The sequence below is a fragment of the Molossus molossus genome, unplaced genomic scaffold, assembly GCF_014108415.1.
Source record: "Molossus molossus isolate mMolMol1 unplaced genomic scaffold, mMolMol1.p scaffold_m16_p_12, whole genome shotgun sequence".
Lineage (NCBI taxonomy): Eukaryota > Metazoa > Chordata > Mammalia > Chiroptera > Molossidae > Molossus > Molossus molossus.
In genome coordinates, this window is record NW_023425347.1 from 90,545,565 (window position 1) to 90,570,567 (window position 25,003).

The 25,003-nt window shown below is 58.6% G+C and overlaps 1 protein-coding gene across 5 annotated transcripts in view; it reads left to right on the forward strand.

The window, feature by feature from the left end:
- Positions 1-23,359, forward strand: part of LOC118626996 (RAP1 GTPase activating protein) — a 65,062-nt gene extending 41,703 nt beyond the window's left edge. Inside the window, exons 4-26 of one of the 5 annotated variants that reach the window (XR_004958990.1) lie at positions 2,241-2,276; positions 3,325-3,372; positions 4,577-4,615; positions 4,968-5,153; positions 7,693-7,796; positions 8,035-8,113; positions 8,525-8,578; positions 9,644-9,727; positions 9,912-10,012; positions 10,144-10,273; positions 11,262-11,417; positions 11,870-11,941; positions 12,577-12,663; positions 13,072-13,209; positions 15,021-15,152; positions 16,922-16,999; positions 17,880-17,989; positions 18,860-18,973; positions 20,194-20,317; positions 21,151-21,253; positions 21,580-21,714; positions 21,888-21,926; positions 22,324-23,354. Coding sequence is in view for 2 of the 5 variants with exons in the window: in XM_036257081.1 (XP_036112974.1) it covers positions 2,259-2,276; positions 3,325-3,372; positions 4,577-4,615; positions 4,968-5,153; positions 7,693-7,796; positions 8,035-8,113; positions 8,525-8,578; positions 9,644-9,727; positions 9,912-10,012; positions 10,144-10,273; positions 11,262-11,417; positions 11,870-11,941; positions 12,577-12,663; positions 13,072-13,209; positions 15,021-15,152; positions 16,922-16,999; positions 17,880-17,989; positions 18,860-18,973; positions 20,194-20,317; positions 21,151-21,253; positions 21,611-21,714; positions 21,888-21,896 (2,070 nt within the window). In the remaining 3 variants the exon portion in view is untranslated. Of the gene's footprint in view, positions 1-2,240; positions 2,277-3,324; positions 3,373-4,576; positions 4,616-4,967; positions 5,154-7,692; positions 7,797-8,034; positions 8,114-8,524; positions 8,579-9,643; positions 9,728-9,911; positions 10,013-10,143; positions 10,274-11,261; positions 11,418-11,869; positions 11,942-12,576; positions 12,664-13,071; positions 13,210-15,020; positions 15,153-16,921; positions 17,000-17,879; positions 17,990-18,859; positions 18,974-20,193; positions 20,318-21,150; positions 21,254-21,579; positions 21,715-21,887; positions 21,927-22,323 lie in introns of all 5 variants that reach the window. The other 4 variants (XR_004958988.1, XM_036257081.1, XR_004958989.1 and 1 more) reach the window with 4 other exon arrangements.
- Positions 23,360-25,003: the final 1,644 nt, after the last annotated feature.

Here is a 25,003-nt window from a genome sequence, read left to right on the forward strand (position 1 = left end):
TGGGGCCAGCTGGCAGGTGAGGACCAGGGCGAGGTGGCCTGGCCGAGGGGCTCTGCGGGAGCCGCCGGGTCAGCCCGACTTCCTCGGAGCCCGGCAGGCTCTGCCCCAGCCAGGGCGCGTGTGCGAGGCTCCGTCATGGAGGGTGTGTTAGCTTCTGGACTGACACCCTGCCACGGCGGCCACAGGGCACACCCCTCCCTGCCCTAGGGTCCCGGGTCTTGGGCTCCTTCTGCTGCTGCCCACTAAACAGAGTGCCCGTGGTGGCACTGTGGCTGTGAGCTACAGTGGCTGTGTGTGTGTGTGTGTGTGTGTGTGTGTGTGTGTGTACTAGCTTTGGGACCGTTTTGTTCATCCCTGGCCCTTTTAGGATGGTCTAAATGTTACAGTGTAACTTTGCGTGATGCTCTGGGCCACTTGGTTCACAGCCGTCCATGTGTCAGGGTGTCTGCTGCTCCTGTGAGGCTGTAACTGTGGGTGTCACTTGTTGCTGTGTTCTGTGCACTCTGGGTGACAATACCATGTGTCAGTGTTTATGTGGCTGCATTTATGTGACTCCCAGTGCATTGTTCCTAGCCATGTTAGGTCACCCTGAGTGGTGTGCTCTGGGGGACATCAATGCGCCCTTTCACTGTGCTGAGCTGAAGTTGTGTGGGCTAAAGATGCCGATGCTGCTGTTGTACAGGGTGTTGAGTTGACAGGCATGTTTGTCTACCTGCACTGCAGGTGTATGTCTGGTTTCTGCTGTAACTGTTTGTGAAATTGTATCATCCAAGCTCAGAAGTGTTGGGTATGGTCATAGGTGACCATGGGTCAGTGTCTCCTGTGGACTCCTGTGGTGCATTTCATGGGGTGAGTTTTGCCCCTGTGGTCAAACCTTAGACTGTACACATGAGGTGTTTGTGTCCAGTGATTTTTAACAGAGCTGTGTGTGCGTGCATGTGTGTGTGAGAAATGGATGGTGTGTACTTGAGTGGGTGTGAGGATCAACCTGTGTCCCTCACCCTTGGTGAATAACCACTCTGCAGTTGCGGTATGCTTTTCCTTTTTCTCAAAACTCATCTAATGTTGTGGGATCAAGTCATTCATGTCTGATCCACAGGGTGTGACTCCAGTGAGGAAAATACGTGGGAGTGGGGCTCTGTAGCTAAGTTTCCATGAACGTGCCTGCCTGTATCTGCGAGTGCATGTTATTGTGTCTCCACCTGCAGATGTGAGAGTGGTTTTGTGGTGTTCGTGTAGCTTCACGTGCATTTACTGGTGTGCAGGTCTGCATGAGGTGGGTTTGCATGTGTGTGTGTAGTTCTTGTACATGGACCTAGGTGTGTGTGAGAGTGGATGTACTGTTGTGTGACTTAGGACACCATTATGGATACTTGCCGGTTAGCATATAGCTTTGAGTCTAAGAATTGGTGTGCACAGACCCTGTGGGTTTGTGTGTGTTTGCTTTCTTTGGTACAGTGAGACTGTTTAAATATTGGTGTGTAGGCCTTTGCGTGTATGTTTGAGCAAGAGAGAGAGAAAGTATGTGTTTCCTGGTGCACAATCCCATAGCACATGTGTATGAGCTCAGGTGGTGCCCCCACTGGGCAGCAGGAGCTGGGAGGGGTTGAGGGAGGGGCACCATCCTGGAGACTCTGGGGGCTTCCCAAGCCCAGCCCCCAGCCCCACCAGCCATAAAGGATGCCGCCTTCCAGGAAGGCTCACAGGGAGTTGGCGCTGGAGAGACTGAAGCTGCCAAGGCAGCTGGCAGATGCCCGATTAACCCTGTGTGTGCCCTGGCTGGCCTCAGGAGAGGCTGTCTGTGAGGGGTGAGGGGTGCCTGTGGACTCGCACATGTGTGTTGGGCCAGTGGGAAATCCCAGCATCCTCTCCCCCAACAGTCCCCAGCCCAAACTGCTTGAGGGATCCTCCTGAGGGTCCCAGCTAAGCTCCTCTTTGGGGCTGGGACTTGGGGCTCTTCGGAGGCGTGCATGGGTTGATCCTGGCACTGCCAACCTTGTAGTGACATGGGGAGCTGTGTCTTTCCCCAAGGGTCACATCCCTCTGTCTGAGGCACCAGCCTCCTCCTCTGGGGAAGAGGACCGAGTGGGGTGTGCTGCCCCGCAGGGGTCCAGGCTCCAGGTTCAAGGTGGTTGGTCAGAGCTGGGGGGACCAGGATGGATGGGTTTAGTGTGGACTTTTTGGGGGCTCAGCTGGTCCACACTGAGGACTGACCTGCTTTCTCTCCATCTCTCTTGCAGAACACAGATCTCTTTGAGATGATTGAAAAGATGCAGGTGAGGTTAGATCCGTTGCCCATTCCTGGGAGTCACAGATGGGGCTGGGCTGGGGGTGGGGGCCCTTGCTGTATCTCCAGCCTTACACCTCTCTGAAGATAGGCCAGGAGCCCTTGGCGCACCGTGCAGGGACATGGTGCAGTGTGTTGTCCAGAGCCCTCTGTCCAGCGTAGAGGGTGGGGACCGGTAGTGCCCAGGGTAGGAGCCCAGGTGCCACTTGTGTCTCCTCACTTCCCATTGCTGTGTAGGTCCCCAGCAGAGCTGGGGTCCCCTTTTCAGCCTACCCCCAAAGAGACATTACAGACTCTGCAGGACCCCCAGGTAAAATGGGAGGAGGACACGGCCAGGGCAACCAGAGGCTGTGCTGCAAGTAGCGGGAGGTGTTGATGAGCCAGGCAGCCCCTGCCCTCCTGTCCACCCTCCACTCCCCATCCCTGGGCTTCCAAGCCCTTGTCTGTTTTTTGCATGGGTGTGTGTTGCGAGGTGGGCAGGGGCGCTGGGGGACGTGAAAAATCCACAGGAGCTTTCTTTGATGTCAATTTGCCCTCCAAACCCTCTCTCCTGCTCCTTTCTGTTGCTCTGCCTCTCTTACGTGGTCTTTCTGTCTCCATTTCTCCCCTCCTCCTCTCTCTTTCCTTTTCTCTCTCCCTCTCTCCCTCTCCCTCTCCGGGTCTCTCCCTCTCTCCCTCTCTCTCAACAACACGTATCTGTGTAGATGCAATAGCCTCCCTCCCCAGCTCCCCACACTTACACACAGGCATGTGCACACCACCCCTGCCCCCACTCCCAGCAGCAGGCATTCCTGCACAGAGCCCCCAGCCCCTCCCCGCTGCTGCCGGCCTCCCACAGCCCAGGTTACCAGCAGGACAGCCAGCCCTGCAGAGGCCTGAGTAACCGAGCACCCTGCTCTGGGAGTACCCCACATCGGTGGGCCTTCCCCTTCTACACAGGAAGGGCTGTGGGCCCAGGGGAGGTGGCCCTGCAGCAGCACTCGGGGGGTGCGAAGGGAGGAAGGGGTGTGACAGGAGGTGTTGCCCTCTCTTTGCAGGGAAGCAGGATGGATGAACAACGATGCTCCTTCCCACCACCCCTCAAAGTAGGTCTGAACCACGACCACCCTCCCCTTCCTTGGGCTTCCTGAGCAGCCTCTCCAAAGGGCTTGGGGACCTGGACAGGGATGGGAAAAGGGGGCAGACTCCCTCCCTCGGGTAGGAGTGTGGCCTGGTAAGTCCTGCCACAGCTTCCTACCCAAGCAGCCAGCCCAGGAAAACCCACCCCTTTCATGAAGTAGTCCTCCTGCGGGCTGGGTGCTGGGGTACCAGCTCCGGCCTTCTAGTTCTGAGATGTGCAGGACCCCTCCCTTGCTGTGGGCCTGAGGCCTTCATTCCAGCTCCTCCCCACCTGTCTTCACCCCTGCAGACTCACCTTGCCTCCCCGGGCTTCCCCACGCGGAGGAAGCCCCGCCCCTCACAGGACAGCTGTGTAAACGGTTTTCCTGGAAGCCAGTTAAGACGAGCAGTTGTAGGAAGACTCAGACCAGGACCCAGGAAGCTTACGCTCTCCCGCTCCCTGTGGCTCCCCCGGAAGGCTGAGGGGCCGGGGATGGGGGAGGGGTGCCCTGCTGTCCCCACCAGCCTCCCCTGAGGAGACTGACAGGGCGCCGAGGACTGAAGGAGATTCAAGGAGGCTCTTGTTTAGATTCAAAATTTTCTTGGCAGGAACGGCATAGCCCCTCCAAGTAGGCATAAGGTTCTATGGTTGGTGATGGGACCCCAACCATCCAAGAAGAATGGCAGCTGGGCCTGGGGGGTGGGCTCAGGGCTGCAGGGTGAGGATTATAGGTGGGTCATGGGCATAAGCCTGATGCTTTGTCCAGGGCGGGGGTTTTCAAAGTCTGGTCCGCACACCAGCCCCATCAGCACCGCCTGGGAGCTTGTGAGAATGGAAATTCTCAGGCCCAGCCAGGCCCAGGGCATCAGAAACTCTGGGGGTGGCATCTGTTTAATGAGCCCCCCAGGCCATTCTGATGCACTGACAACCACTGATCTGGAGGTTCCTTCTGGGGTGGCAGTGAGCCTCCTCCCCGGGCAGGACGAGGCCCAGAAGGGGCCGCCAACACTCAGTGAGCAAAGCCTGCTTCAGCCCCAGCCTCCTGGGGTTACCTGTGAGGTGGGGAGGTGAGGTCCCGGCCCCATGCACACTCCCAGCCCGGAGGAGAACAAAGGAGCGTTCTGGGGAGGCTGGAGGTCAAGGTGTGGACCCCTTCTCAGCTGGGCCCTGGCTCTGCTTGTGTTTTGCAGACGGAGGAGGACTACATTCCCTACCCAAGTGTCCACGAGGTAACCAGCTGGACCCCCCTGAGCCCATCCTCACCCCAAGGAGTCGGGATGCCCTGGTCCTCCTCCCTGTCAGGAGTCTAACCACCGTGGAGCTGGAGCTCAGTGTATAGCCCAAGACTTCAGAGCCCATTTGAACCCAGGGCCTCTGGGCCAAACATTTCAGCCTCTCTGCCAAGGTCATGCTCCCAGCTCTACCTGCCCCACCCTGTCCTTTGGGAATGGGACTTGGGGCTCCGTGTGGTCTGGGACCCATGTAGGCTCAGGGTTGTCCCTAGTACTCCTTAGGTCTGAGTTGTCCTGGGACCCCCGGTGGGGTGTAGTGTGGGTAGCTCTCAGCTGAGTCCCCCTTCAGGTCCTAGGGCGAGAAGGGCCCTTCCCCCTCATCCTGCTGCCCCAGTTTGGGGGCTACTGGATTGAAGGCACCAACCACGAGATCACCAGCATCCCGGAGACAGAGCCTCTGCAGTCTCCCACCACCAAGGTGAAGCTGGAGTGCAACCCCACAGCCCGCATCTACCGCAAGCACTTTCTCGGCAAGGTGGGTGGCCCACTGGCATTGGGGGCTGGGCCTGGGAAGGAGAGAACCCTTGGGCTGGGCCTGGTGACAGTCCCAGAGCTCTGAGTGTCAGGGAGCAGGCATGGTGGATTCACTCATTCATTCAACACACATCTATTGCAAAAGGCAGGCCTGCGGCATGGTGGTCACTAGCAGACATGCCTGGTCCAACTTGTCAGTGTCACCCAGAGTGTTCCAAGCAACAGTTATTGGGCAAGTTTGGGGGAGCTGGAGGGGAGGCCCATGCTGGGACTCTGTGTGTGCCTGGTTCCACACCGGGTGCTGTTGCGATGTCAGTTTTCTCTGAGGTGACGGGTCACAACATGGGCTCTAGGATCTCAAGGCCTGGGTGGGAATCTTGGCTCTTCCATTTATTAATGGTGTAGCCTTGGGCAAGTTATTTACCCTTCCTGAGCCTATTTTCTCATCTGTAGAAATGAGATAATAAAGTATATTAAAGCAACAAAAACCATGCCTGGCATAGAGTAAATACTTCATAAATGCTAGCTGTTATTATTACATCTTAATTACTCTGTGAGGTCAGGATTGTCCTAGATTTTCAGAAGAAAAAACTGAGGCTCAGAGCGGTAAAGCAACTTGGTCAAGGTCACACAGTTACCGAGCTAAGAATTGGGCCTCGCTCTGGCTGACCTTCCATCAAGACACGCTGTGGGAATAGACAACTGTAGTGTACTATCATTATGTAATGTGCTAAATGCCGCTACAATAGCAATCATGTTACAATATATGGATGTCAAAGTAACATGTTGCACACCTTAAGTTTATACAGTTACACGTCAGATATATTGTTAAAGGGCATGCTGTGGGAGGGGTCATGTGGCTCGGAGTGTGTGTGCACATGCAAGGATGTGTGTGTTGGAGGAGGGGTGATTTCTTGGGGAGTTGGGAGCTGTGTGACCTTCGTCTGAGCCCAAAGCATTGGCCTGACCCTGGGGGGTGTTGATGCTAGGTTGGGAGGAAAAGGGGTGGCGTCCACTGTGACTAAGACTAAACCTGCAGGCTCGGGTTCAGGAGCCATTGCCTGGGGCCAGAGCCAGTCCAGGGCCTGGAGGTCCATCTCCAGCTGAGACCGGCATCCTGGCGCCCACTGTCCAGAGGCCTGGCAGGTGTGGGATCTGGGGGACTCTGTGGGCCTAGCACACAGCTGGCACTCAGAAAAGTTTGCTAGGGAGTGACAAGTGACAAAAGTGCCTCGAGCACAGAAGGATCTGAGGAGGTACAGGTTGCGCGTGATGACCAGAGTCAGATTAGCAACACAGGGAGGAGGGGACCATGTCCTGACTCCAGGGGGGTGACTGGGGAAGCACTGGGGCCTGTTCTGGCAGAGGGGGAGGTCAGGGTGACTTTGGGCATTGACTCCCCAGGACCCTGAGCCCAGTCTCCCACTGTGCCGCTTGGGCTCCTTGGGCCCCTTGGGCCGAGGCACAGGGTCTGGGGAAGCTCCCCGCCCTGAGGACAGGCGCAGCCCTCCTGCCAAGTACCTGCCACTCCCTCTCTGCAGATGGTGCCAAGCGTTTGGGGTTTTCTGTCACTCTGTGCCCAGGCAGCACTGAGGGGGACACTCTCCCCCAGGTGCACTCAGGCTGTCCCTGAGCTGTGGCTTCGTGGGCACATCCCCTGGTCCCTGCCTCTTTCTCCGCCTGCTCTCTGAGCACAGGTGCTCATGTTTAAACAGGACTTACTTCCAGGATGACTCCTGGGGTGGGTGTGGCTGGGGAGCCAGCCCCACTCCCAGGGCTGGGGCTGGCAGGGAGAGCCCAGGGCCAGGCTGGGGTGCAGTCTTCCAGACTCCTGGCCCTTGGCTTTGCCCCCCCGCCCCCCGAGATACCAGCCCTGCGCTCCTCTCTAGGTGAACCGTGCCCGCAGCAAACTCCCCTTGTGCCCTCTGGGATATTGCTTCCCTTTCTTCCCCCCTGCAGCTTCTTTTCCCGGTGAGGCAGGAGGGTGGGAACCTGCCTGGTCAGCCGCCCAATGTGCTCATGAGATGTTTCACTTCCTGTTTCTCACCAGCCCTGGCTTCAGGGGCCACAGGTTGAGCAATCAGTCAGTCAGCGTGATTTTTGTTGAGCCCCTACTCTGCTCAGCGCTGAGAAGGGCCGGGCTGGGCCACAGACATGGAGATACAGATGTGGTCCTGACTTTGGTGGGAACCCAGAGAGCCAGGGTTTCTATAAACATTCATTCAACTCCTACTCTGTGCCAGACACTTGATCCCTTTCAGTCCCTCCCACCATCCCACAGTAGGAGGCTCCCTTCTGTTTTATAGACCAGGAGACTCTGAGGCACAGAGAGGTGAGGTGACCTTCTCAGGCTACCCAGCTGGCAAGAGGCAAAGTGGGATTTGAACACGGGTATATATCTGGTGCAGTCTGCTATTAGCTGTGACACCTGCTGCTGGGTGAAGGACCCCCATCTAGGAATGAGTTGGCTTTCTGGTCTGGTTTCCAGAAACCCCAAGATCAGCTTCACCCACTCCCCTGGCCCCCACCTTCCCCCACAGGAACATTTCAATTACTACTCACTGGACACTGCCCTGGGCCACCTTGTCTTCTCACTCAAGTATGATGTCATCGGGGACCAGGAGCACCTGCGGCTGCTGCTCAGGTGAGGGTTGGGTGAGAGACCCTGTGGTCTTATGATCTGAGCACTCGCCTCACTTTACCCAGTCTTCTCATTAAAGCCCAGAGAGGGCCAAGGATTTGCCTGAGGTTGCACAGCATGTTAGTGCCCGAGCCGGGCCTGGCCCCCATCATCACCCCTGGTTGTCCCTGGGGTCTCACTGTGTGTGGAGGGGCTCCCATCCCTGCTGCCTCGCCTTTCACTGTGGGCTTCCTCCTCCCAGGACCAAGTGCCGGACATACCATGATGTCATCCCCATCTCCTGCCTCACCGAGTTCCCTAACGTGGTCCAGATGGCAAAGGTGAGGCTGCTGCTCCTTCATGCTGGGCTCCCTTTGGACACCCCCGGTGGGCACACAGCTTGGGGGCTGCAGCTCGGCCTCAGCACACCCTCGTCTTCAGCTCCGGGTCCTGCCCTGTGTACTGCAGCCCCAGTTCTGAGGTCCTGCCTCTCACGTCCTCCCACGATGTCCACGCCCTGGGGTCCTGTCCCCCGCCTGCGTGTTTGGCACTGTCTTAGAGCACTTTCAGAGGCAGAGGACCCCATTTCTCTGCACCCTCTCTGAGCAGCTGTCGCCCACAGACCTGCTTCAGCCTTGGTGGTGCCCTCTCCTTTCTGTGCTGGGCCCCCACTGACCCTGGCCTGGGAGGCCTGGAGGCCCCCCGCCTCCTCCTGGCCCCACCTTTAGGCGCCCCTTTATCTCCTCCTGCAGCTGGTGTGTGAAGATGTGAATGTGGATCGATTCTACCCTGTGCTCTACCCCAAGGTATGGCTGGGTCTGGGCCCTGCTCACTGAGGGTGGGTCACTAGGGCACTGAGCATTTATGGGCACCTGCTGTATGTAGGGTGTTTTTCCTAAGTTTCTCATTTTCTCCTCGCAATAACCCTGCAAAGTCTGCACTTTGTACAAGAGGAAACAGAGGCCCAGAAAGGTTCTGTGTTACCCGGGGGCGCAGATAATACGGGTCTGCATTTGAACCTAGTGCCGGCAGCCTTGGAGGCATGCCTTACATCTGGGAAGCCCTCACAGTAACCTGGGGCCCCTCCCAAGGGCAACTGGTGCTCCTAAGCCAGGGGGCTTCACTGGTCTTGCCTTCAGACCCCAGGGGGGCCTGGTGAGAGAGAATGACACCAGCACCTTCATCAATGCTGCCCCACCATCAGCAGCTGCATTTCCGGGCGCTGTGACAATGTGGGAAAAGGGTAGGGACTTCTGTCCTCAACAAGCCAGGGGGGCTTCCTGAAAGAGGTGGATCTTGAAAGACATGTAAGCCTTTAAAGATCTGACTGAATTCTAGAGCAAGATGCAGCCCCTGAGGGGTGGTGAGGTCCAGGAAAGGTCACTGAAGGGAAAGGCTTCAGAAATTAGATTCCATCTCTCAGTTACAGAAGAGGAAACTGAGGTCCAAAGGGAGGAGGAAAACTGGCTCACGGTCCCACGGCAAGTCGTTGGGACTGGGCCTGTTCTAGAATGATGAGGTTAGTTTACAGAGGAGCCCAGGAGGGAGCTGGGTGTTATAGAATGGAGCAGGGCTGGGGGCTCATAGGCAAAACTCAGGAGCAATGAGTTTGGGCTTTGGAACCTAACAGACCTGAGTTCAGGTTCTCTCTGCCTTGCAAGCTGTTGACCTTATACAAGTTACTTAAGCCCTGAACCTTGGTTTCTTCATCTGTAAAATGGGCACAGCAGGAATGTCTCTCTCCCAGGCTTGTTCTGAGGATTAAATGAGATGATGCACCTAGCGTGCCAGGCACAGTGCTTGGCACATAGCAAGAGTGATAGATGACAACTAGAAAAATAGTCTATTTCACCCACTGTCCTCTCCCCCAGGCTTCCCGGCTCATTGTCACCTTTGATGAACATGTTATCAGCAACAACTTCAAGTTCGGAGTCATTTATCAGAAGCTTGGGCAGGTGTGTTCGCCTCCTCCTCCCTGCCCCCCCTCCTACCTGGCCGTGTATCTGGGACCTCAGACCTTTGCTGGGGAAAGCACCTCTCCAGGGACTGTTTCCAGGGCTGCCAGAGGTCCTCCGTTCAGCTTTCAGTGGGGTGGGGCAGGGGCGGCTCGGGAGCTCCAGCTGCTCTCTGTGTCCCCAGACCTCCGAGGAGGAACTCTTCAGCACCAACGAGGAAAGCCCTGCCTTCGTGGAGTTCCTCGAATTTCTTGGCCAGAAGGTCAAACTGCAGGACTTTAAGGGGTGAGCCCTAGGGTGCGGGAAGCAACACAATCTGACCCAGGCCCCCGGGCAGGGAGGGAGCCCCGGTCCTGGCCCCATGGAGGCCTGGCCAGGGCTGGAGACTGAGCCATGGCCTGGGGGGCCTGGGGCAGGTTCCGAGGAGGCCTGGATGTGACCCACGGGCAGACGGGGACCGAGTCTGTGTACTGCAACTTCCGCAACAAGGAGATCATGTTTCACGTGTCCACCAAGCTGCCCTACACAGAAGGGGACACCCAGCAGGTAGCCTGGGCACCCACCCCCACCTGCTTTCCACCTGTCCTCCACTACCTGTCTGTTCGGTGTCCACCACATCAGGCTCAGTGGACCCTGGGATATAGAAGGGGAAAGTGGTCCAGCCCCCCTCCTATGGGCTCTAGTCGGGGCAGGGGAGACCAGCTGTTCTAAAGTTGTGAAAGCCTCAGTTTCCCCGTCTGGGGTAATGATGGCACCTGCCTCGTAGCTAGCGTACACGAGAGCAACTCCGACAGCGAGAGCGCAACACACACGAGTCTGTAATTGTGCAGGAGTGAAGGGCATTGTGGGGTCATGTGGGGGTGCTTAGACTTGGCAGAGGTGGGAGTCAGCGAAAGCTTTCAAGATAAAGTGCCTTTTAGGCTGCGAAGGAGCTGGAGGAAGTGGGAGGAGTGTTCCAGGTGGAGAGAACAGCTTCTGTAAAGGCTGGTGCAGGGCGTGTGCTGGGAGCTGAACTCGGAAATGTGTCACCTTGCTCTGCTTCCTGCAGAACTGTCTACCTCGCCCCGCCCCCACCTCACTCCACCGCTCCCCCTCCCCAGGGGGATAAAACGGTAATGTGAGAAAAATGACTTTTACCGTCATTTTCTTTTAATAAGATTTTCTGTTCATTTTAACAAATGAACTTACCCTGGGAGGAACTTGCTTGTTCAAGAGGGGCTATGTTTGGGGCATTTAGACAGGAGAAGGGCCGAGAGGTGGGGCCTGGGGACCAGGAGCCCTGGGTTCGAGTCCCCTAACTCATTGTAGGGCCTTGCAAGTCACTTTTTTCTTGGCCTCAGTTTCCTAAAATGTCACAGGGTTCCAAGAAAATAAAAATAATTTTAAGACAAGTTTTTCACCACACTTTTGGAGGGAGCAGCGAATCCCAAGACATAGCCTCTGCCTGCCCGGAGCCCTCCCACACCCTGCGGGACCCTCCCCTGCCCACGGCTCTCCCTGGCCAGGCTGTGAAGGCCCGTGGCCCTGTGCTCAGTTGCAGCGGAAGCGGCACATCGGGAATGACATCGTCGCTGTGGTCTTCCAGGATGAGAACACGCCCTTTGTACCTGACATGATTGCATCCAACTTCTTACACGCCTATGTGGTGGTGCAGGCCGAGGCGGGGGGGCCCGACTGCCCCCTCTACAAGGTGGGTGATCTCAGAGCCTCCCAGGGCATCAGCCCCAGCCCCAGACACAGCACCACCTCACTCACGATGAGGCCTTTCTGAGCCTCAGTTTTCCCAACTGTAAATAGGGGGACAGTCCTGAGTGAGAGCTCCAAGTCCCCCTCTTGCTCCAATGATGGAGGATTCCCATCCTGCCCTCTCTGCTCCCAAAGTTCCCCCCTCAAAGAGGTCAGTTAGCCTCCTCCCCCTTATCATCCCTGACAACTCCCGAGATCCTGCACCCCTTCCCACCACTCAAATTCAGGGCCCAGGATGGAGGAGCTGAAATCCTGGGGTTCATCCACTCAGTCAGCAGTCACTGAACAGCCCCCACCAAGGAGCAGGCCCTGTGCCCAGCAGGGGGCGGGATAGGGAGGTGAATTAGGAGTTTCTGGTGGGTGTGGGGACACAGGGACAGCTGCCCTCCCTTCCAGGTCTCTGTCACTGCCAGAGATGATGTGCCCTTCTTTGGGCCACCGCTCCCGGACCCCGCAGTGTTCAGGAAGGTGAGAGGCCACCCCCAGCCCCTGTCATGGGCAGGACTAAATGGGTGGGGGCTGGGGGGGCACATTCTGCCATACTAGGTCCTGAAGCCCCACTATGTGCCTGGGCAGCTGAGCTCCCCTAACTGTGCACCTGGGGCCTGGCTTTTCTGTTCATCTTAATGAAAACGGTGACTTTTTTTTTTTTTTTTTTTACAAAGTCACAGAACAAACTATATCATTGTTTTACATTTTTTCATAGCAGACTCTATGGCCTTTCCTTATTTCTATTATCTTCTTGACAGTCTTTCTTCTAAAATGTTTTGGGAGGGGGCACATGTCTCTCTCACCTCTCAGAAACCGCACTTACAGCTTTGGCTTCAGTCCCCCACAGACCAAGGCAGTAGGGGACCCCAACCCAGCCCTTTACATTGTGGGTTTCCTCTCCTGAGGGATGGGCAGCCATGAAGGGCATAGGGGGCCCTCACAGGTACCTGGGCTGGGGAGCTGGGCCCAAGGAGGTGCCCTGGGAGCAAAGAGGGCGACTTCTGGGCTCCAGCAGGGTGCGACTCCGGTACTGCAGCCTGACACAGGCTCAGCCCCTTGTCTCTGTGTTCGCCTGACCTCCCCCTTCTCTCCTCCACACTGGGGGCTCCCAGGGGCCTGAGTTCCAGGAATTTTTGCTGACAAAACTGATCAATGCTGAATATGCCTGCTACAAGGCAGAGAAGTTTGCCAAACTGGAGGTGAGGCTGGGCTGTTGGGACTGAGCCCCTTCCCCGGCTTAGAATTTCAGCCCTGCCCCCAGGGGAGGGAAATGCCGTGTTCAGACGGTGGCCTTAGGAGAGCTGCTGGACGAGTAGAGCTAGGGTCAGGGGAGAGGATGCAAGGTCTTTCTAGGGATGTGTGAGGAATGCCTGGGAGGGGCTGTGGGTGGGCAGGCTGGCACCGAGGGCTCCGTGGGGGAGGGGACAGTGGGGCTGGGGACTGGAGGCCAGCTCTTGAGGGGCCTGAGGGAAGCCTGGTAGGCTTTGGGGTGGGGAGGGTGGAGCCCAGGCCCACTCCCCACTCACTCAGAGAAGGTGGCGGGATTCGAACTGTGGGGCGAAGGGCTGATCACTGGGGTCTCACTGTCGGCCCGGCCGGGCCCACAGGAGCGGACCCGGGCTGCCCTCCTAGAGACGCTCTATGAAGAACTACACATCCACAGCCAGTCCATGATGGGTCTGGGCGGCGACGAGGACAAGATGGAGAACGGCAGCGGTGGCGGCGGCTTCTTCGAGTCTTTCAAGGTGAAAGGCCAGGTCTACCTGGGCTCCGAGGGCCGGGCACCTGGCCGGGGTGGAGCCCGGGGTGGGTTATGGACAAGGCATGGGGGTGGGGCTAGAGGCGGGCTCGCATTGGGGGTGGAGTTGGGTGGGGGCGTGGTCCAGGGTGGGGCTATGGACACGTGTGGGGGTGGGGCTGGAGGCGGGCTCGCGTTGGGGGTGGAGTTGGGTGGGGGCGTGGTCCAGGGTGGGGCTAGAGGCGGGCTCACGTTGGGGTGGAGTTGAGGGCGTGGCTCGTGGTGGACTTAGGCTTTTGGTGGGCTTAGACTTGATGTATTCTGTGGCAGGGTGGAGCTTCCAGTTGGGAGTGTAAGGTGGGGCTCTATTTTGGGAGGAGTTCACGGTGGGGGTGGGGCCTAGGCATGGGGGCGGAGGCTCTGGGAGTTCTGCTGATCGTTGGAGCTCTCTGGGTGGCAACAGGTGTCTCTGGTGCCAACGGTGGTCAGCAGGTGGACAAGAGAGGAGGAGAAGAGATCTTGGAGAGGAGGAGAAGAGGTCTTGGAGAGGAGGAGAAGAGGTCTTGGAGAGGGGTGTGAACCAAATGGCCATAGGAGAGGGACTTGGTCAGTATGACCAGCTTGTGCGCCCCACTGGCTGTTTCTGGGTTAGCTTAGTGTTAAGAGCACAGATTCCCTGGGTTCAAATGCCAGCTGTCACTTACCAGTTTGATCATTCCCTGAGTCTCAGTTTCTTTATCTGTCTGGTAGAGTAATGACAGTTTATACAATCGTTGAGGATTATTTGTAAAGCAGTTAGATCGGTGTAATAAAAGTTAAAATGCAAAATCCTAACCACTTACCTCAGCAACTGTTGTCCAAAGTGAGAGGCAGAGGAGGGAGTTCCTTTTCTCCTCAGATAGCGCCTGGAGTCCTCCAGGCCACAGATCCCCAGGCGGTGGCTGCTTTTCCACCGTCTTCTCCACTCACAGGAGGATTGCCCATCCTCCAAGGTGCTCCGCCAGGCCCGTTGGGCCCCACCCTCATCCCAGGCAGGCCACAAAGTTGGAGACGAGGGCTCACCTAGGGATTAGCCCAGCTGCCCAGGTCTGCCTGGGACTAAAGCAAACAGACCGTCTTTGAGAAAGAGACCTGAGAAGTGAGCCCTGCCTCTGCCCACTGGAGACAGGGCTGGGTAGGGTGAGCACTGGTCTGGGTGTCTTCTTTGAAGGAGGACGCCAGTGATCCCAGCGTCATGTGGGTGCTGGACAGTGGACCTGGATTAGGTCAGAGCCCACACTTAAGGATTTGGGTTTGACATATGGGTCCCAGACTTGCCTCTGCTTCGGTTTCAGCATGAGTGAAATGAGCATGGCAGGAGTGCCTGCCTCCCAGGGCCGATTGAATGAGGGAGCGAATGTAAAGTACCTGGCCCCATAGTAAGCATTCAGTATGGACTGGCTCAAAAAAGCGAGGGAGGGAGGAGAAGCGTTAAGAAGGTTTCCTAAAAGGGATAGATGGAGGGTTCTGGAGGGCTCTCTCTGCATGCTTTTGGCCATGGCCCATATTTTCTGCAGTCCTCACAACTACCACACAAGAGTCTCAGGCTTAGAGGAGTAAGTGGCTTGCCTTAGGTCACCCAGCAAGTTGGTGGCAGAGCCAAGGTCCAAACTACCCTTGGCACCATGTGGACCTGACTCTTGTGTGGCCCCCTTGGAAAGGACTTCCTGAGGTCACTCAGAGGGGCATTGGTAGGGAAGAACCAGATGCCTGGGTTTCCTTGAGGGGTAGGTGCTCATGAAACCTGTGCCTCCTCCACCCCCGCCCTCACCTTCACAGCGGGTCATCCGGAGCCGCAGCCAGTCCATGGATGCCATGGGACTAAGCAACAAGAAGCCCAACACTGTGTCCACCAGCCACAGCGGGAGCTTTGCACCCAATAACCCTGACCTGGCCAAGGCCGCTGGAATAGTGAGTGCGCTCCCCGGGGGCCTGCAGTCTCCCCTGCCCCCCGTTGTCTTGCTGTCTGAGGCTTGTCCATCCTGGGCTCTAGACTCAGTCTAGCCAGGTTCTCCACTGGGGGTCACATGCTCAGGCCATGACACTGTGGTGCTGGGAGCCTTCGGTCTCCTTCCCAGGCCCTCGGCCCTCCACTCATCCCAGCCCCTTACTCAGGTGTGACTTCGGGTCCGTTCTGGGGCAGCCTCTATACCACATTCCTTACTGAGCACCCACTGTCTATCGTGTGCTGGGAATTGGGCTGCTGTGTGGGCACCTACTTGAGTTTCTGTGAGCACCTACTGTGTGTCAGGTCCTGGGCTGCTGTGTGGGCATAAACTCTGTAAGCACCTACTGTGTGCCCAGCCCTGGGCTGTTGTGTGAGAACCTTCTGTATGTCAGAAAATGGACTGCCGAATGAACACACAATGTGTGCTAAGCCTGGATATCAGTGAATACTCACTGTGTGTCCGGAAGTGAGCTGCTGTGTGAGCATTTCCTCTGTGAGCACCTACTTCTGTGTGCCTGGCCCTGGGCTGCCATGTGAGCACCTCCTGTGTGCCAGGGCCTGTGTGTCCGTGGCTACCTAGTATGTGTTGGGGATTGGGCTTCTGTGTGAGCATCTCCTTAATGAATACCTACTGTGTGATTACTTGATGTCTGCCAGGCTCTATAGGATTCTGCTACTAATAATACTCATGGCTGGGGCTGCTGGGCACACATGATGAGTAAGGCCTTCAATTGTGGGCCTATCTGCTTTCCGCCACCTCGTGGCCACCCCTGGCACTGCACCCACTGCTCTGCTCCCCACTCTGCATCCATCCTTCTTCTTTATCCATTCATCCACCCTCCATCGATCATTTATTGACTGTCTGCTGCATGCCAAGCCCTGTGCTCAGTGCTGTGAGACTGTGTCACTTGTGGTGAGAGGGACCTTCCACCCCAATCCTGCCCCATGATCTGGCCTAGCCAGGGAACAAGGCAGGTCCTCTGATGTACAGCAGTCACCAAGCCCAATGTCATTGGATAAGAAAGCCCACCCTCCCTACAACCCAGATTTACAAGCCATTCCCTTCCTCGCTGGAGTGGCCCAGCCACCTGTGGGGGGCTGCAGAGGGCCCGGAGACAGGGCCAGGCCAGCAGCACCTACCATGGCAGTAACCAGACCCATTTCTGTTTTTGTTTTTGCACAACTCTCCCCTCTCTTCATGTCGCTTCCTTTTCCTTCTACTCTCTCCTCTTTCCTTGTTTTTCCTTCCCCGTCTCTCTTCTCTCTTCTCCCCTTGGCCTCTCTCCTCCTTACATGTTTATATTTCTTCTGTCCTCTGACACCTGTCTTTTTACTCCCGCTCTTCCTCCTCCCTTCCACTATTCTCTCCCTTGCTTCTCCCTTTTTGCCTCCCCATTTCTGTCTGTCTCCCCCTTGGGCCATCTGTGTGTCTGTCTGGATTCCACCCTGTGCCCCTCTCGTGGGCTCCCCCGTTGTGTTCCTGTCTCTGGGCTCTGTATAATCATCTACCTGTCACTCTCTCCTTCCTCTGTCCTCTGTCTCTCTTCCCACGCTCCTCTTCTTCCCTCTCCCGGCCTCTTCTTTCTTTCCCAACCCCCTGCCCCCCCCCCCCACCTTCTTGGCCTTTCTGTCTCTCCTGTGTCACCTCTGTGTCCCCTCTCCCGCCACCTCCGTCTCTCTCACTCTGTCTGTCTGTCTGTCTGTCTCTGCCCCTCCCTCTGCTGCTTGCCAGTCATTGCTTATTCCTGGGAAAAGTGCGAGTAGATTCGGACGCCGGGGCAGTGCCATAGGCATAGGAACCGTGGAAGAGGTTGTCGCCCGCGGGGCTGCCGGCTCTGGAGGCTGCCTGCACGTGCTGCTCTCTGCTCGCTCTCAGGACGAAGGCCATATTGGGGACGTTGCCCCCTCCCCCGGGACAGGCCCCAGGGCATGTGGGTCGAGTGCTGGCAGCTCTGGTGGCACTGAGCACCTGCTTTGGGGCCTGGGGCCTGTGCCAGAGCCGGTGCCCCCTGCCAGGAGCTTCTGGCCCTGCCCTGGCCCCTGGGACCCTGGCCCAATCCCTGCCAGGATCCAACACCCAACCACCCTATGCCCAGCCACACGTCCCCCAATATCGCCAGTTCTGCATGAAGCTCCATCCCTCTCCTCTGACCTGACTCCCCCTCCCCACCATGAGTTGGCCTGGGGGTTCCTGCCCTCCATGCCTCCCTGGGGTCCACCTTCCTGATTCCCCAGAGAAGATGGGGGCATGCTTCTGTGTATGTGCAAGCCGAGGGAGGGTATCGGTCAACTGCTGGCCCAGAACCTCCCCCAGCCAGTTTGGAGGCTCTGAGGCTGGCATGGGGTAGGGGTTTGGGTTGCTATGCCCTCTCTCTCCCCACTGACCGTAGGCTGCAGGCCCCAGGAAGCCCTGGGGTGGAGAGGGGCAGCCGCTGTGAGGATTGGCCTCTCCCATCCCAGCCCGAGCGGCTGCCAGCCTGCTCTGGCCCCGCCCGGCTATGTGGTCTCGGGTGTGGGGGTCCTGTTGCCCTCTCTGAACTGGGGGGCTTTCTCTGGATGGACATTTCCTCTTGTTCTTTCTCGCTCATTGCCTCTGCTTCAGGGCCTGGAGCAGCAGGGCTCAGGGTGGCGTGGGGGGGCACCAGGCTCCTAGGGCCGGTAGGCACTGAGTCGGGGACCTCTCCTCACAGTCACTGATTGTCCCTGGGAAGAGCCCCACGAGGAAGAAGTCAGGCCCGTTTGGCTCGCGCCGCAGCAGCGCCATCGGCATCGAGAACATACAGGAGGTGCAGGAGAAAAGGTGGGTGGGCTGGGCAGCTGGGAAGGCTGTGTGTCTCTGACCCTTCCCTGGCCCCCTTCAGTGTCAGAGCAAAGCAGGCAGGAGGGAGTGCCCACGCCTGTGCCCCTCTGACCCACACCAGCTCGTAACCTAACGTTCTGCCGGCTGCTGGGCCCCACCGTGCACGGTGCTGGAGGTCAGCGGCTCAGGGCCTTGCCCAGCTCTCACGGCCAGCGATGGGCAGAGCGGGGTTCAGCTAGTCTGTGGGGTCTGTGAGGGCACCTGTGTGGGCAGGGGTGGGCCGCAGGGTAGCTCCTGGGAGCCGAGGCTAGTTCCTGGCTGTGAATCCCATCTTTACCACAGTAGGGCTGTGTGACCTTGGGAAAGTCACTTACCTCTCCGAGCCTCACTGTCCCAGTCTGAAAAATGAGAATGAGAACACAGCCAACACCACGGGGCTGGTGCAGGGTGCAGTGCGGTGTGGATGAAGCAGGGTGGCGGGCGCCCTGAGGCTCAGGAATGGCGCTGGCACCGTCCTCGCGACCCCAGGAGCCCAGAATCCTGCAAGTCCTGGCTTCGAGTCGGCTCTGGCATGTCCTAGCTGTGCATCTCTGGCAGGTTGCCTCCCATCTCTGGGCTCCTGTTTCCTGACCCGTAGCAGAGGACAGCTATACCTGCTCCCATGGAGAGGGGTGTGGGGTGTCCTGCCTTATGTAGGTTCTCTGTGGTACCTGCCAGGCCTGGCCAGTTAGCCGCAAGGACTGCTGTGGGTTTGCCCGAGGATACAGAGTATGGGTATGAGGCAGGAGGCGCCTATGGCCTCTCACCACCTGGGCCTCATTCTACCCTGATGCCAGGCCCAGTGCTGAGCCCCCCCCATGTGCCCCGCAGGGAGAGCCCTCCAGCTGGCCAGAAGACACCTGACAGCGGGCATGTCTCACAGGAGCCCAAGTCAGAGAACTCCTCCACGCAGAGCTCCCCAGAGATGCCAACGACCAAGAACAGGTGGGGCTCGGGGCTCGCTGGGCTGGGACTGCAGTGGTGGGCTCATTTCCCCATCCCCACCTGGGCCTGGGGCTGCAGGAGTGTTGACACCACCACACCAGGCGTCGGGGAGGCTGGGCACTCTCAGGTTGTCCTTTGACACACACTCGCCACCAAACTCTGGAATACATAGAGTGACAACCCAGTGTCACATAACCTAATAAGCCATTTCCATGTGGTTATGGTCAGAGGAAAACTAAGCAGGGGGTGCAGTGAAGAATGACTGTGTGGGAGGGCCAGATGGGGGCTCAGGGAAGACATTGACAAAGGGGTGAAGTTTGGATTGAGGGCTGAGTGAGGAGTCAGCCCTTCAGAGGGCAGAGGGTTCCAGCCAGTACAAAGGCCCTGAGGCCTGCTTGAAGGATGGAAGAAGGGCAGTGCCTTGGAGCCGAGTGAGTGAGGGCCCAGGCCCATGTGAAGTGGTTGGGGCAGGGGCAGGGGGAAGCGGGAGGCCAGCAAGCAGGCTGCCCTCCATGCAGCACCTTTTGGCTGAGCACCTCTCTGCTGGCTCTGGGGCAGCCCGAGGACTCGGCCCGGGATGAAGAGTCAGGCAGGTGGACAGAGAGCAGCAGAGGGTGATGGACGGTGAGAGATGGCATGCGGGACCCAGAGCAGGGAGGGCCTCCCTGAATTGGGGGCCCTTGGCTAATTTTTGAAAGACGAATTTGGTTTTGGGGATTTGAGGGAGAGAGTAAGACCCCCACAGGAGACACACGAGTCTGAGCATGGAACACAACTCAGAGGCTGAGAGAGCAGACCGGGGACTTGGAAGGCCTGGGTCCTGTCTCTTCTCCCACCTATGGCTGGGTGGCTTGGGGCTGTGTGCCCACCCTCTCTGTGCCTTGGGGGCTCCTCGTCTGTAATAATGAGCAAGGAGGTGGTTCAGGTGAAAGCACGTGGAACAGCAAATGTGCCCTGGGCGGTGGTCTCACTGGTTGTCATTGAGCACCGAGCCAAGGGGATTAGACGTTATCCAGGGCAGTGGGGCCCCCAGGGGTCTGAGCAGGGGGGCACATGACCAGATCCACGTATGAGGAAGGACAGTGCGCAGGGCGGCTTAGAGGCCTGGCGAGCTACAGAGCAACCACGCAGGCGTCTCCCTGGCTGGGAGGGCTGCGGACCTGGGTGCTGGCCCGGGGGGCCCTGGGTGGGTGCTGGCTGATGGGTGCTGTCTGCGGCAGAGCGGAGACTGCAGCCCAGAGAGCAGAAGTGCTGAAGGATTTCTCCCGCTCCTCGTCCAGCGCCAGCAGCTTCGCCAGTGTGGTGGAGGAGACAGAGGGCGTGGACGGGGACGACACAGGCCTGGTGAGAGGCCGGGGTGGGGGTGCTCCACCACAGACCAGAATGGGGGTTCTTTGGACCCTAGAGACACTTAGGGTAGAAGCATGAGCCTAAGGTGTGGCTGAGGTGTGATCAGGGGACCCAGCCAGAAGGAATAATGCAGACTAACCCTTCCCTACTCTGACCTTCCATGCTCCCCGGTGTCCCCCCACACACAGCCCAAGCTCTGAGACCTGTGAGGTCCCTCCCCCGCCCCTCCTCCTCGGCCTCATCTCTTCCCACTACAGCATTCTGCACTCCTTACTCTCCCCTGGGCCTTTGCACGTGCCATTTTCTCCATCTGGGGTCCCTCCCCCACTCCTCCTTCCCCTTCGTCGGACTGAGTCCCCTCATCCTTGGCTCAGCCTCACACCACCTCCTTTGTAAGCCTTTCTGGTTTTCGAGCCCCAGGGTAGTTGGGACTCCCGCCTTATGCTCTCACAGACCCCTGGGCTTGGCCCTTAGCACCGTTTGTCATTCTTCACTCAGCACACCTGTTCCAAGTGTCTCAGGTACAGCAAGGAACAGTGCGGACCAGGCCCCGCCTGCTGGGACCTAGAGTCTGAATTACAGTAGTCTCTTCACAGTCTGTCGATGTCTCTCGGGCTTGGCCCAGTGACTGTTTGTTGAATGAATGAATGGTAGGGTGTGGTGTGTCCTGTCCCCACTCTGTCTTCCTGTGGTCTCCCTGTGCAGACAGGCAAGGGTGGGGGTTGTGGACTGGAGGAGGGCCGAGGTAGCTTGGAGGGCGAGGGGAGCCCGGCCAGTGCCATGGCCGAGGGCTGACCTCCCTCTTGCTCTCCTCCCTCCATCGCCAGGAGAGCATCTCGTCCTCAGGGACTCCCCACAAGCGGGACTCCTTCATCTATAGCACGTGGCTGGAGGACAGCGTCAGCACCACAAGTGGGGGCAGCTCCCCAGGTACAGGCCAGGAGCAGCCTCCCCGCGCCAAGCAGGGCCATTCTTGGGGCAGCAGGGGGACAAGGCTGGGCGCGGAGGGTGGAGACCACTTCTCATGCCCCAGGTGGTGGTATGTAGGGGACAGTGGGTGAGTCATCATTCAGCCAAAGATGACTGGGTGGCTTGGAGGGCTGGTGGCTTCTGGAAGGGTCTTGGAGGATGATGGGGAGGTAAAGAAGGGAGTTAGGGTGGGGCTCCGTGGGGGAGGGACTTGGCGGAGTTGGGGAGCACCAACCAGTGCCCACCACCCATCCATGTCCGTCTCCCTGGTGCCTCCCCGCGGCCAGTGAGGTGGCTCCCTCCTGCCCCCCTCCCCAGGCCCGTCGCGGTCACCTCATCCAGATGCCGGCAAGTCGGGGGACCCTGCATGTCCGGAAATCAAGATCCAGCTGGAAGCGGCTGAGCAGCACGGTTCCCAGCTGGTACGTGCCGTGCAGAGGGGAGACAGGGCTGGGGCTGGACCGAGAGGTCCCCCCAGGCCAGGAGGGTTGGGCTCATCCAGCCTGGGCCCAGCCAGTGACTTCTACTTCCTGTGTCCTCTGCTCCCGTCCCCATCTGCGCTGTCTCTGCCTCGCACCATTCTCTGTCTGTGCAGGGCTGTTAGCCAGGCTCCCCTCGGAAGGTGACTGAGCAGGTTAGACCCAGCCCTCAGCTTGTGTTTGTGGGGCGAGGGTGGGCGTGGGCAGGCAGGTGGGCCAAAGCCTTCTTGTTCCTCTGTCCCCTCTCTGGGCTGAGAGGTTTGTGTCTGAGTTCAGATCCTCTGCCACTCAGATAATGAGTTACTTGGCAGGTCATTGGCCCCTCGGTGGGCCTCAGTTTCCTTATCTGTGCAATGGGGCTAATGAATGCGGCCTCACTTCTGCCCCTGAGTTGCTGAGAGGATTTGACGGGAGCCTGAAAGGGACTTGGGAATTGCTGGGAGGGGTGGGTCTGGGGGTTCCCTGCGGAATGGAAAGACCCAGAGCCTGGGACTCCGAAGGTGGGCCCTGCGTCCCTGCTTGGTGGTGTCTCCATCTCCCTCTACCCCGCAGATGAGGCCGAAGAAGCACAAGGTGAAGATGCTGTGTCAAATCCAGGCAGATGGGACCTCTGCCCCGCAAGGCCACCACCAGCCTGTGGGTTGCCCCCTGTCTCCCCAACCCTCCCTTTGGCCCACCAACTGGGCTGTCTCTGCAGGGCAGAGCCATCCAGACCTGGGAGCAGGGAAGCTACTGGCATCCTCCTCACCCCACCCCACCCCCAGTCTGGGGGCCCAGGCTGGGGCAGGGAGTGGTCAGTTGCAGCAAGACTCTATGCCTGACTTGCCCTGACCTGGGCCCTCCATCACACCTTGGTGCCCCCCAGACTCAGGGGAGCACGGTGCGGGGCTGAGATCTCTCAGTGCGTACAGAGCCACAGGCAGCGGGACGTGAGATGTGATGGGATGAGCCCTGGGCTGGGAGTCCTGAGTCCTGGCTTCTAATCTGGGCTCTGCTGTGTGTCTCCGGGCTCGCTCTCCCTGGGCACCTGTGCTACAAACGGACACGATTATTTCAGAGGTCACTGAAGACTGTGATTCCATGCTCCTGCCCCAGAATGGGGGACTAGCCTCCCATCACTTTACCCTGCTTCTTGGGGTCCCTGGGACCCCAGGTGGGCTGAGGGACAGGGAGCTGGCTGTGCCTATTGCCCCTCCTGGACCCTCAAGCCCTACCACAGACCTTCGGGTGCCCTGTCCACTGCCTCCACGTGACAGACAAGTGGCCCCCTTCTGGGAGGGAGGGGAACCGACCCGGCTCCCCAGCCAGCACCCAGCTTCACCTCTGCCATTCCCTGTTCTCCGCACTGCAGGCTGAGGGGTCTCAGCTGGCCTGGAGTTACAGGTCTCGCCTTTGTGACCCCCATTCCCGTGGAGGGGGCAGCCAGGCATAGCTGCTGTGAGTCCACACTTGTGTGTGTCTGTCCACACTTTTTAGGCGCCACGCCAGAGGCCAGCCTTCCCGCCCCAACACCCATTAGGGAAGCCCCCGTGGCCGTGTGTATGTCGGTAACAGTTGTACAAAATAAATTCTATTTATCGCTATTGTACCCCGAGATGGACCTAGCTTTGCATGAACCCTGCCCAGATCGACCCCATTCAGGTCCCACCAGTGCCAAGGTGGAGGGGAGGCCTGTCCCCAAGGGGCACCTCCAAGGCCACACCACAGGCTCTGTAACCACCGTGGCTTCCTCCGCACGGCGCCACTCTTCCCTCCACCGTCCCCTGCTCCACAGGAGAACGTGGCTGTAAATCGGGCCCACCCACCTTTGAGTCCCGGCGCCATCTCCCAGCTGGGTAGCTTCTCTGAGCCGCGGTTTCCACGGTTTCCACTTGTTAGACGGGAGCAACAGTGCTTCTCGCAGGGTTGGTTCTGTGTCTGGCGCACAGTGGGCCCGCAGTGATCCACTGCCCTCTTGCTCAGCAAAGCCCAAGAATGCCCTCTTCTGGCCACCAGGAGGCGCCGAGGGATCGCTTACTGGGACAGTTGGGGGTCGCGTGGTGCAGCGCGGGAGGAGCTCAGAGCTGGGCAGTTCCGATCAAGGGTGATGAGTGACGGGTGTGCTGAGCAGGGGCCCAGCCCCGGAGAGGGAGGCACCGGGAAGACGGGAGCAGTGCCGCCTGAGCATCCTGGGAGGGCTTAGCCCCCGGGGAGGGGAGAGAGTGCTTGGAATTGGAAAGGTGGTGAACAGGTTTTTTTGTTTGTTTTTTAAAAAATTGATTTTAGAGAGAGAGGGAGAGAGAGATAGAAACATCAATGAGACAGAACACTGGCCACCTCCTGCATGCCCCCCACTGGGGATTTGGTCCAGAGCCTGGGCACCTGCTCTGACTGGGAACTGAACCAGCGCTCTGGTGCACGGGTCCACACGCAACCACTGAGCCGCACCGGCCAGGCGGTGGCAAACAGTTCTGAGTGATGGCATGGCTGAGGGGACAGGGAAATGGAGAGAAATAAGCCACGTGGGCTGGAATGCCAGGCAAGGGGCTAGGGCTTTGTGCTGAGGGCCACAGGGAGGCACGGAGGACTTAAAGCGGAGCGCCATGACGAGAGGGTAATGCCAGGGCAGGAGGGGAGGCTCAGGGTGGCCAGGAGGACCAGGAAGCGTCGGGAGGCCTGAGCATCTGGACAAAGGCCTGAGGGGTGTGGGCTGTGGGAGGGGTGGAGGAGGCCCTCAAGGGTCCACCTGGGAAGTGGGTGAGTGGGGAGGGGAGACTGAGGTAGGAGCGCGGGAGGAAGAGCAGGGTGAGGTGGGTTGGAAGACACTGGCTTGGAGGTAGGCACAGAACTGGGTTGCAGTGGGATCACCCATGCCCTGGCCTTCCCACCCCTCCCCGCCACCAGCCCACACCTTCCCAGGACGATGCTGAGTGTCCCAGGGGCTGCCATGCTTTTCCTGACAGGGACCCTCTCTGACCCTCAGATGTCCGGGCCACCCAGGGCTGTGACTCCCACCCAAACTCCAGTCCCATCCACCTGAGTTTGGCTCTAGGCTGCCCTGGGCTCAGTGGGCCCCCTCCTAACCCTAACCCCTCCCTGCTCAGACTCACCCCTGTTCTCTGGCCCTCAGACCCCCTCCCAGGTCCTGGCTCTTTGGAACTGCCTCAGGCCCTGGCCTGTCTCCTCTCCTCCCACCCCGAAGGGTCAGCAGACACAGTTCAGCACCAAGGTCAAGAGCTTGGCTTTGAGGTCA